The sequence below is a fragment of the Pelobates fuscus genome, chromosome 2 (genome assembly GCF_036172605.1).
Source record: "Pelobates fuscus isolate aPelFus1 chromosome 2, aPelFus1.pri, whole genome shotgun sequence".
In the NCBI taxonomy this organism is placed as follows: domain Eukaryota; kingdom Metazoa; phylum Chordata; class Amphibia; order Anura; family Pelobatidae; genus Pelobates; species Pelobates fuscus.
The window spans coordinates 349588275-349600733 of NC_086318.1; the positions used below are offsets into that span (position 1 = coordinate 349588275).

Genomic DNA, 12459 nt, shown 5'->3' on the forward strand with positions numbered 1-12459 from the left:
ACCACTACAGAGCACTTAGAGGGTTCCTTTAAGTGCTTTACAATTCACACTTAAAGTTAATTCAAAGCATATTTAACATTTTAAAGGCCACAAAAGCTACATTTTCACGTTGCCTATTTGGGCCTACAATTTGAAATGTACTCTAAATTCACATATTATAACCCTGCCTTCATTTTAATTTTTCTCTGTCTACTTTACATATTGCCATTGGATTACTCCCCTACCTTAACCCTGAGATGTTGATTCTATTTTCAAATGTTCCCTTACCTATTCTTAAAGGAACATTATTGTCACCAGAATCACTACAGCCTAATGTAGTGGTTCTGATGTCTATAGCCTGTCCCTGCAGGATTTTTAATGTAAACACCTCTAGTGACAGTCACTCAGAAGGCCACCAGAGTTTGTATTCCTGACACTATAGTGTGCCTTTAAAGTCTTGAGCTGCTGATGCCTCGTTTCCACTGAGCGGATCGGTTCGGTTCGCTATTTTGGGTGTTTCCATTATGAAAGTAGTCCATACAAGCGAACCGTACCGATCCATTCAGGGTCCTGCTTCAGATGTAGGGCCATAGGAAATGGAACTGTTCGGTTATGGCACCATTGATTGGTGGACAGGAAGAGCATTTTTTCTAAACCCCGCATGGCCCTGAAAGGTCTGACTTGCAGTGGAAACGCTCACCATAATGGGCTGGTCCATTCTAAACCTTCCAAACTTTACTGACCCGAACCGATCCACTCAGTGGAAACGAGGCATAAGCCTGCTGCACCATACTTCCATGTGTTTGACATATGGGCAGTATTGTTCACTTCTTCTACTTAAATTAATGTGCTACATAGTATTTTACAATGCTTAACCCCTTAAGGACCAAACTTCTGGAATAAAAGGGAATCATGACATGTCACACATGTAATGTGTCCTTAAGGGGGGTTAAACTATATTTTATGGTTGTGTTGTCTCAATAAAACCTAAAGTTTAAAAAAGAAAATACATTATATCCATTTAAAAATTTAATTTCCATTAATGTGCTTTAATTAGAACACATCTTAATTTAAATGGTCCTTTAGGGATTAGAATCATACGATGTTACAAAGGACAAGTGTAAAATATTGTCATGGTGTGCTAAAATGTTTGGCTTGTGATAATCCTGAGGCACATTTCTATAGATGTATTCGCCCTTTTTAAATTTCTAAGTGTAGAAATGCCGATACATTGTGAGAATATTATATAATATCTCCCCCAAGGTATTTATCAACACTTTAAAATAAATCACAACACAGAGCATCAGACCTCAATTTATTCTAAAGCAACATGATATACATGCATTTAACGGCCATGCACTTTCATTTCACAGTGAAAAACTGATAATTTTAACAATTGTTTATCATTTTATAGCTTTTCCAATCAGTGTCAATGATACCAGAAATTAAATGGTGGATGTGTAGGTCTGAAAAATGAAAACCTGTAGATCACAGCTAACGTTGTGTTGAACAATTTGAAATATTCTGGGGCTAAGTGTAGACCAGGATGAATTGATGTGGTTACCAAAGCACATTTGAATGATAAGACAGATCCATGTACTGACAAGGGTTCGATGGTTTCAACAGAATATATGATTTAGTATAATGAAACTATTTAGGTCTATATGTTGTTTGTACTGATGAGTTTCTTATCACACCTTAAAGTTAGACCTACCCAAGTATGCATGCGTGATCAAATCAAACAAATCTTAACTCCTTCTACTAATTATACGAAATAAGGTTTAGATGAGATTACAAAGGATGACATTTGTTAAATTCTAATCGGTAAATATGTGGACAATAAAAATCAGCGAGGTGCCCAAGCAAATTGAAATTCAGTGCAAAACCAAAGAGGTATGTCAGTAGCAGGAATATAATTTGGATATTGAAATTTGGATATGATTTGCAAATAAAAGAATTGCAATAAATTAACAGGCTCTATAGTCTCTTGATTCGTGAGGACCGGTAAAGATAGATCACACGTAGGCATATCAACAAAGCTCATAGAATTGCAGGAACAGATAACACAACTGGGAAAGGGTAAAAACAAACCTATAATATGGTGACTAGATTTGTCTTTTAATGGAAGGGGGGAGGGGGTGTAAAAAAACAAAACACAAGGCATGTAGAAAGGCTGTAAAAAGGGCAGTACCAAAAATGTAAACCCAGGTATGAAGAAAAAACAAAAGCAAAAACAAAAAAAACCTTTTCTTAATGGAGGTCTGCTGGACATGTTTTCAGTAAACTTCCTAATAAAAAGTGACACCTGGTCACCCTTATCTATGTTTATGGGTTGGTTCAGTTTCTATGGCAATCAGAATTTATTGTTGCTTGTCAGTCATTCATCAACTGTTTAATTTTTAATGTGTGAGCCACCGATCAAAACAGGTACAATGCAAAGATGGTTTGTAGTTCATGGATGACTGTGGTTACATATCTTGCTAATTACGTCATCACTGAAGTGCTTAGTGCAGATCTGTGCAAAGATTTTGGGTGAATAAAATAAAAAAAAAGTAAGACCACTTTGTGTTGATAAAACAATAAATCTATATAAACTTCCCACCTCCAAACCAGAAGTTTGGATGTCTGTAAAACAGTATTTTGAATGTAGATGTCTAAGTGGCTGTACTGCAGCATCCACGTTCCTCCGTATTCCAAAGTTTAATTGCCTAGTAATAGATCATTTGATTTAGGGAAGCATGACGTTTACTTTCTGTGCTAAATTAAAATCAGACTTCAAGTTGCAATGGACCAAACTTGTGTATTTATTTTACTGAGTCTATAAGACACATATCCTTATCGTAAACATAGCTAAGTTTTTTCCTTAACAGTTATATGCGTTTGCCAGCTTCCTCGCTCTGTTTCCAGGATTATAGAAAAGAAACATAAAAAAAAAAAAAAAAAAAGATTTGGCAAACAAAACAAAACAAGCAAATCTTTAATGGTGTTTTGGACCAGAAGGAGGTCTTTTTGTAAAACTGGGATCACTGGATAGAGTTATATTTTGAAGCCATGTAAGTGAACCATATCATTTACTCTCTGCCTGTAGTAAGGAGCAGCAAGGCCTTTTGAAGATTCTGCACAGCAGTGCTTACGTCCTCATACTGTAAAGCACTGCCAGCATACTTGCAGTATTTCTGAGCTCTGGCAATATCTTCTGGTGTCAAGCGAACATCATCTGTTGAAAGAGAAAAGCAAATATATAACAATGCATTGGTGATAATATTAAAATGATACTTTGGCTTATTGCAGTAGTTTTGGTGCAGTCAAGTGGTTTTAAAGAGTTTTGAGAAAAATAAAAAAAAAATAAAACAGCACATCCCTGGCACCCAAAGACTACCCTCTCTGCTTAGGACATCCAAAATCATCTGGTTGTGCTGAATCACCATTACACATTCCAGTTCCAACAAAATGATGCAAGCTCCCCACTGATTTCTATATAACAATGCAGTAAAGCATTAATGCACACAAGTAATGTGTTGTGTGGTGCCACAATAAATGTATTTAGAAATTAGTTTGTTTAAATAAAATAATTTGTGCCCTTTCTAAATTACATACATGCCTGTCAGCATATCATAATAATCTAAAATGTTCCAGAAATGTTATACTATACTCCTACTACATCTCAACATCCCCTAAACAAAGAAAGTTTACCTTGTAGGAAATTTGACATGTTGTCAAGTATGATGGGGGTTCCTAACACTATGGTCTTCGTGTCCCTAGTTAGCTCTATAAAAAACGTGTCCCTAGTTAGCTCTATAAAAAACAGTGAGCTATATAAAAAACAAAAAACATTATCTTACTCATCTTTACTGCATTGCCAAATCTCTCAGGAGGATGTTGGTCCAATCCAATGCTCATCAGAGAAGCATTACTCACCGCCATTGATTCTTTTAGAGAATCAATGATGGCAATGATTCTCTATGACAAGCTGTGATGGCACAGTGCATGCACGAGTGACATCACTGTATGCCAGGGTATGAGAACCATGAAGTAACAGTCCCGGCTCTCCTATCCAGAGGGCTTGGAGCTTCTCTTCAAGCCTTCTAATGATTAAAATATTGCAATTTTGAGGCTAGGACATGAGTTGGACTACTGAAGCTGTTCTAGTGAGTACATGAAGCTGTTCTAGTGAGTACAGTGTGCTATTAAATTTACCAGGTTGTACTCCTTCAATTTAAAAATCATGATCACTCAGTTAATCCTAAAATTCAAAATGGAAGATTGCAAAATACACTATACTATACATATATATATATATATATATATATATATATATATATATATAAACAACAGCCAATCACAGCAGCCCATTGCAGATCAGGCTAATTCTTCCTTATTACTTAAATCAGCACAGAAGGGATGGGCTGATGGGAACTCTTGTTTATCGATAAACCATTCAAAATGCTTTAAAGCTGAATAGAACAATGGAGACATGGGAATCCAGACACTATACTTTAATTAGATGAAGCAGTGTCATTTTAAAGATCAAAGGGTTGCTTACATTGTTGCCTAGGTTGAAAAATGACTAAAGTCCATCAAGTCAAATCCTGAAGCCCATTCTTTTATGCTGTTCATCCAAAAGAAGTAACCCTCCCCCCCCCCCCAATCCCAACTGTTCCCATGACCTTTTATGCAATAAAAATGGAACATTCCTTATTGATACCATAATGGCAATCAGTTTACTCATTGGTTTAATAATCTGTTGACATACATATCAATTATATCCTTGAATATTCTGTTTATGGTAAAAAACATCCAAGCCTTTTTTAAATTTGTCTATAGAATCTGATAACACAGGCTTTTCTGGCAGAGACGTCCACATCTTTAAGGTTCTTATTGTAAAGAACAGATTCCTCTACTGTAAGCAAAAACTCCTTTCTTCCAGTCTCAACAGGTGACCTCTTGTCTGTTGTATATTCCTGCTAATGAATAGTTTAGCACACCGCAGTTTGTACAGACTCTTTATATAGTGCTACCATATACTCTGGGAGGTGCCTTTTTTTCGAAAGAAAATACATTCATTTTTTTTCTAGCCTTTCCTCATAATTTTTTCCATCCCTCTTACTAGTTTTGTAGCTCGCTTCTACACTTTTTATAGTTCCCTTTGGTGCCCAAAATTGCACAACATATTCAAGGTGATTTGTAAAGAGGCAAAATTATATTTGGATCACGTGAATAAAAAATAGCAGCTCAGCACTGCATACTGTTGTCTAGTTTGTGATCTGTAATCGTTCCCAAGTCATTTACCTTTAATGTTATCCTTAATTCAATCCTATTTAATGCATTGCGGCTTGTGGCTTCCTTATTCCAAAATGCATGACTTTGCATTGATCTGTAATTGAATCTCATATGCCACCTGCCTGCCCAGTCCCCCAGTTTTTCCAAATCCCTCTATATAGACGTTATATGTTGGACAGATTGTATTTTTTTTTTAACCTTTTTTTGTGTCCTCTGCAAACACCGATAAATAGCTTTTAATGCCCACTTCAAGATCGTTTATAAACCGATTAAAGAGAAGTGGACCTAGGACAGAAACCCGAGGCACTCCACTAACCTTTTGTTCAGTTTGAAAATCTTCCATTTTCAACTACTTTCTGCACTCTATCTTAAAGCCAGTGTTCTATCCAAGAACATAATTTTTCATCTAAGCCAACTTTTTCCAGTTTTACTAATGTATCAAATGCCTTAAGAAAATCCAAGTAGATCACATTTACTGGAGTACCCTGATCTATATTTCTTTTAACTTCTTTGCATTATGCAATTATCAACTCATGTTGATTCTGGCTAATAATACTTTTGTTCAAAATGAATTCTTGAATATTATCCATTAACAGCCCTTCAAGTAGTTTCCTAACTACAGATGTTAAGCTCACTGGTATGTAGTTTCCTGGTCGAGATTTTAACCCCTTTTTAAAAATAGGCACCACATCTGCTCTTCTCTTCTGCTTTACAGTGTTATGTTATTATGATTATTTTCTAACAACTATTAATGAGCTTTAGACTGAGGATGCTGTGAACGGCAATCTAAAAACAGCTTGGGCAATGTACTCAGTGAGACAATAGTGGCTTTACTATATGGTAATCATTTCTTAATGCAGAATCACATTAAAGGTTAAATTGATGCAGCATTGCGTATGTGCAATAGATATCTCTTGTTTATGTTAACATTAATTGAAGATTTGCAAGCTTTTCATTCATCACCTAGGCAAGATGTGCTGCATGTTTTGTCTCAGTGCCGCTCTCCTCTTACAGAATGACTTTTAAAACATAGATGCTCATATTGTCTGCTTGGCTTTTATAATGAGAAAGCCAATACCTTTGAGAAAGGTTTGTCCTTCAGGTGTGACAGATGAAGAAGGCTTTTATGCTTGAGTAAACATTCCACCCAGCCTGATACGAGACAAGGGGTACACAACTTACTGTGCCCTGAAGCCGACTGCAGATGACGTTCAAACTGTATGTATTGAGGACGGATATATGAATGTGTGCCATTCTCCATCGCAGACTATAGAAAATAACTTCTAAAAGAGACTCTGTGCCCAAAGTAAGACAAACAATGTCTCAAACCATCAGGGATGAGAGCAAATGTTTAATAGAAATGGCTTTTAAAATATGTAGTGAAAAGGCTTTTTGTAAACAGTGGAAAAGCCTTAAGGCTTATCACTATTCAGCTCTAATGAATGATATTGCAAAGACTCAAACAACAAATGGTTATCTTCCTATATTTAGCATCACTTTCAATTCCTCAGAGTATTACAACATGACAGTTTCGTAATGAACCACAAAGATTAGATTTTCTAATTTATTTAGGTGTCACATTGTACTAGCAATAACATTCATGAATGGTGTCCTAAATAATACCCTAGTCCCAGTCCTAGAGAGCAACCTGAGAACCCGGTACGTCATTACATGACCAAAGATTTATATTAAAGGGACACTATAGTCACCTGAACAACTTTAGCTTAACAAAGCAGTTTTGGTGTATAGAACATGCCTCTGCAGCCTCACTGCTCAATCCTCTGCAATTTAGGAGTTAAATCCCTTTGTTTATGAACCCTAGTCACACCTCCCTGCATGTGACTTGCACAGCCTTCCATAAACACTTCCTGTAAAGAGAGCCCTATTTAGGCTTTCTTTATTGCAAGTTCTGTTTAATTAAGATTTTCTGATCCCCTGCTATGTTAATAGCTTGCTAGACCCTGCAATAGGCTCATGTATGTGATTAAAGTTCAATTTAGAGATTGAGATACAATTATTTAAGGTAAATTACATCTGTTTGAAAGTGAAACCAGTTTTTTTTTTTTCATGCAGGCTCTGTCAATCATAGACAGGGGAGGTGTGGCTAGGGCTGCATAAACAGAAACAAAGTGATTTAATTCCTAAATGACAGTGAATTGAGCAGTGAAATTGCAGGGGAATGATCTATACACTAAAACTGCTTTTTTTTTAGCTAAAGTAATTTAGGTGACTATGGTGTTCCTTTAAACCTAAAAAACAACAATGAATAAGTGTACATCCTTTGAATGCCAAGAAGTGTACAGATTTGTCAATGTTGTTAAATGAACACTATAAAACTGGTATTTTGTCCTCTAGGTTTAAGAACGGTCATATAAGAAAAAATTGCTACACAAAATATATTTCTATAAAGTAAATATTGTGGGAGTTTGACATTTGGCCACATTACTGCCAATATGTGTCTAATATATACCGATACAGGTCCGGACTGACAAATGCCTGGTGGGCTGCGATGGCCATGGGTCGAGGCCGGCAGGGGAGATCACAGGTCACACTATCTGAGCACCGGCCCTGCTGCATTCCCGGTGGGGAGATCAAAGACAAGCAGCCACCAGCTGGGGAGGGAGACAGTACTGGACCCAGCGGAGCTCTACCTTGCAGCTCCGCCAAGTTCCTCTCACGATGACAACGCCCCGAGCTCACAAGAGTGAACTCTAGCCTCGCAGGCTAGAGTTCACTACCCACTAGCACCACCAGGGATGGCAGCATGGTTCCCCCTCCCAGGCTAAAGGTAAGAAGGAAGGGGGGAGATATAATGTCTTTTAAAAAAAATGTATTTAAAAAAAAATAAATTCTTATATAGTAGCATTCATTTGCCTCTCCCCAACACACAATCCCTGCTAACATATACACACACACACACACCACCCTCTCACACAGACACATTTCACCCAGCATTCACACACATTACTTTCTCTCTCACGTACACTTCACCCCTCACAGCATCCTCACATACACAGCACCCACATACACACACACTTTACCCCCACACTCACAGCATCCATCACACACACACCCTCACATACAAACATACTGCACCCCTTACACACACACACACACAAACACACACACACACACACACACTGCACAGAATCCCCAACACACACACACAATATTATATATATATATATATATATTACAGCACCCCTCACACACACACTGCACAACTCACACACATACTGCACCCCTAAACACATTACATTCCAGAAACACACTAGATCCCTTACCCAACTCTGGATCATCTACACACACTAGATCCCTATATACACTCTGAATCCGCTATATACACACACACACTCACTAGATCTCCTATACATATTCTGGGTCCTCCAAACACACACACTCAGACACCAGAGACAAGTTGCAAGGAAACACAGCACAAGCATGTTATTAAATTAGCTTGAACTGTGCAGAAAAAATACAGGGCCCTTTTCTCATGCAAGAGCTCTTCAGCAGAGCTCTGTGCATGGTCTGCCCTGGAAGGGCATTGAACCAACATGCTCACTTTGAAATTATGTTATTATTTTGCTGGTCCTATCTTATGGCACTTTAGAGCTCACAAATTCAATTTTTTTTTTTTGTCAATCTTTCTTTTATTGAGGTATGTGATTACGGTGGTACAGAATAAAAAGAGGGAGACTTGCAGGGGTTATACAGGTTAAAGACATCATAACACGTTGCTATATCTCCTAGGATTAACAGCCTCATTTTAAATTATATAAACAAGCTTAACTCAGAAGGTAAAATATAAAGTTATTAAGTCAAAGTGATGAACTTTATGGATGGTATACATGGCTTATCAGCGCAGATTCATAGCAGGAACAGGCGAGTAATTAACATAGTAAAGCATGGGTAAATATATGCTGGGAATCTGTGTCAGGCTTAATAGCAGGAACAATAGCTGTCCGAGCCCAAGAGTGTTACAGAATACGAGACAAAGTAAGAATAAGAGACAGCAGAGTGGTTTGCATCGTGGTAACGATAATGGTAGTACAGTAAGCACTTACTATATAGTAGCAAGCTCAGTTAGTCTGGAGTGTATAACTTAAAGAGCGGGTAAAACATCATACTGCGTGAGTTCCTTGCAGGCTATAGTTAAAGAAAATGCCAAAAGGCTACACTAGCTTGTCTACAGCAGTGTCACCTAAGCAGAGACATGACAATATGCGTTTAGCTGACAATATCCTAGCTGCTACTAAATAGGAACTGTAACTGCTAAGTAACGGGAGACCGGGCAAAATCAAGACGATAAGGTTACATTCGATTTATAGACATGCCAATGTGTATATAATAGCTGTAATATAACCTTACTGTAGTGCATTTGGTCTGATTAAACAGTTGCGTCAGTAAAGATACACATCAGGAACATTAGCAGGTTAAAAGAATTAGTATCAGCAGTGAGAAGTGTACCCTGGTGAGTGTCTCGCTTTAAAGTCCATAGTTCGGCTGGTCAAACTGTGTTTGCTGTGTCGCGGGTTGGATTGTTAGCTGTGGGCCACAGTCTGCTGGATTCTGGGTTACCTCACCCGATGCCCGTTCTGGTAGTTCTGCATGCTTGACTGGGTAAGCGTGAGTCGCACCGGTTCCCTCTGGGTAAGATTGCTGATAGCGTCTGCAGGTGGGTCAGCGAGGAGTGGAGGTGGTTGTTGCAGGGGGCTTCTCCCTTCTTCCGGGCATAATGTGGGGTTGGCACCTTGTAATCACAGACACGGTTGCCTCTCGGGGCCGGGTCTTTCCCATGGTGGGTGCTGTGGAGGGTCCTGGTGGTCATCCGCCGCCTGCGGCGGGTGGCTCTCCGGCGGTGTGGTCGGTGTGTGGGAGGGAGTCTCCCGACGTTCCCCTGCCCGGGCGGGTGCACCGCCCGTCAGTGCGTGGCGGTTGTTCCGCCTGATGGATTGAGTAACTGCCACTTCAGCCTCTCTCCCCGGTGATGTGGGTAGAGCTGGGTGGTGTTGCATTCCATGCTCCTCCAGTGGTCTCGGCAGATGGAGTCTTGTTGAGTAGAGAGTGCTTTCCGGTGCTTGCAGGTTGGAGCTTGGCGGCCATCTTAAGCCCGACATGCGGTCTGCAGTACGGGCGGGAGACTCAGGAAGCTGGCTCAGTAGTGTGGGTCTCAAATATGTAGACCAGGATCACCCCCCCGGTCCATAGGGGGGGGGAACGGGACCGGTATCCCCGCGGGTCCGACTCCAAGCCCCGAGCAGTAAGCGGCAGGGCAGCGGCCGTCCGTCCCGCTCGCCTCTGGAGTAGGCCTCAGGATAGTCGGGTAGGATTCCTCTTCCAGGGGACTGTAGCCTGTAGGGCCAGCCTCGCCCTGGACCCCAGGGCTCTCTGCCCGTCGAGGATCACCGTTGCCGGCAAGTTTGTGCCAAAATTTGCTTAAAGTTGCCTGTTTCTAAGGCTAGGCTGCAGGAGCCGGTCTAACATGCGACCAGCCGGCTCGGCGGTCCGGCCCCGCCCCCCCACAAATTCAAATTTTATCACATGACAGGAGGCTTCGTATTTTGCATAATCTTTCTTTACTAACTCCATAGCAGCAAAGAAAAGAGTGACAAAACTTAGAACCAATCACAATGCAGTATAGGGTATAAGATGCGTGACATATGACATCATTTCCTCCTTCTTTGCTGCTCCATCACAAGCCCCCCGCCGTCTATACTCCCTCTCCATACCTTTTTTGCAGTTTTTCTCCTCCTCTCTGCCTTCTGTCATGTATGGCATGGTTTCTCGTTCGGCAGTTTGGCGCGATCGACTTTTAGGCGCGAACGCCCGTGGTTGTTTCTGTGCGTCCGTACACAGACAATTCGGTTTTTCTACCGAACGCTTCCCGTTCGGCAGTTTGGTGCGATCGCCTTTTTAGGCGCTCACGACCAATATTACTAGGCGCACGTTCGGCGGTTTTAATCACACGAACGTCGGGCGTCTTGTTTTGCCGCCCACACTAGGGGAGGTACTATCCTCCCCATACTAACGGCTGTTAGTCCGGCGGCCATCTTAAAGGGATAAGCATTGTCAGCTACCTGCTCCAGCTATACAACTGCAAGCAACAGGAAATCTTTATTACATCCTGCCTCTTCACTCAGTGGGACCAAGTCAGGTTATTGCCTAGCACTTGGGGTTGGTTTAAGTCAGTTGGACCTTACCTTATTCTGGCCGGGGTGAGCCCCCATTTTGTGCTGCTAAGCGGAGCTGTTCATGCAGGTTTCTGATTACCTGGGTGAGTCCCAGTGACACAGCCCTCTGATCATCCTACTACGACCTACCAGTCTCTAGTCTCTCAGGTTAACCATTACCAATACCATACCACCCCTGGTCCCCAGGCCTCTCCACTAATTGTACCTAAGTGCCCTCACGCAAATCTATCGGGTGAGCCCGAATACCTATTCCAGATCATGGAGGAATCACAAACCTCCTCAGACCTCCAGGCCATGATAACAGCAGCTGTGGCTGCAGCTATAGAAAAGGCTGCTTCTAAGTCGCTCCCGACAAATTTCGACACCCCTAAACCCATCTCTAAACGAGTTCACTATAGAGCGGACTCCGAAGACTCCGACTCCTCCAGAGAACGCTCCCATCGGCCTAAACGCCATCGGAAGGGCAAAGCTACTGCGCCACACAAATCTAAGGGAAAAGCCGCTGCTAAGCGCAAAAAAGCCACGGCTCGTGCTACCCACGACCCCGCACAGGTTTCCTCAGGTGAGGAAGACGCAGAACCCACACATGCACTAGCTGTGCTGGACGAATGGTAGGCGGCTGTCTCCGACCAGGAGGACTTCCGACAGGGACTCCGCGGCCAACTTTGACCCTTATTTCATAAGGGAACAGATTCTGGGTGAGCCCCAGGACTCCATGGCTACATCCATGGATAACCCAGAGGAGGGCACAGAGATTTTCCTTGACAATTCGGGCCTCCAAATGTTTGACCCGATAAACATCCGTCATCCCAGTTCGAAAGAATGGTCACCACCCGAGCATTTGGCAAGGTTTATGCACTTCTGGCTCAGGAAATCTCTGGACAAGGAAGTAAGGAAACGGATGAGATCAGAATGCCCTCGGCCTAGCCTACCAGACAAGGTGGCGCACACCCCCGAATTTGACCCACTCATGACTACTTTCATGTCCCGAGGGGGTCGGGACCCGCGC

General features: G+C 41.3%; 1 protein-coding gene across 1 annotated transcript in view; it reads right to left on the bottom strand.

Moving 5' to 3' along the window:
- Positions 1-1277: 1277 nt before the first annotated feature.
- The window catches only part of VTA1 (vesicle trafficking 1), a 239811-nt gene continuing 228629 nt past the window's right edge, over positions 1278-12459 (bottom strand). Inside the window, exon 8 of the mRNA XM_063443615.1 lies at positions 1278-3196. Coding sequence (XP_063299685.1) covers positions 3051-3196 — 146 coding nt within the window. The 3' untranslated portion in view covers positions 1278-3050. The remainder of the gene's footprint in view (positions 3197-12459) is intronic.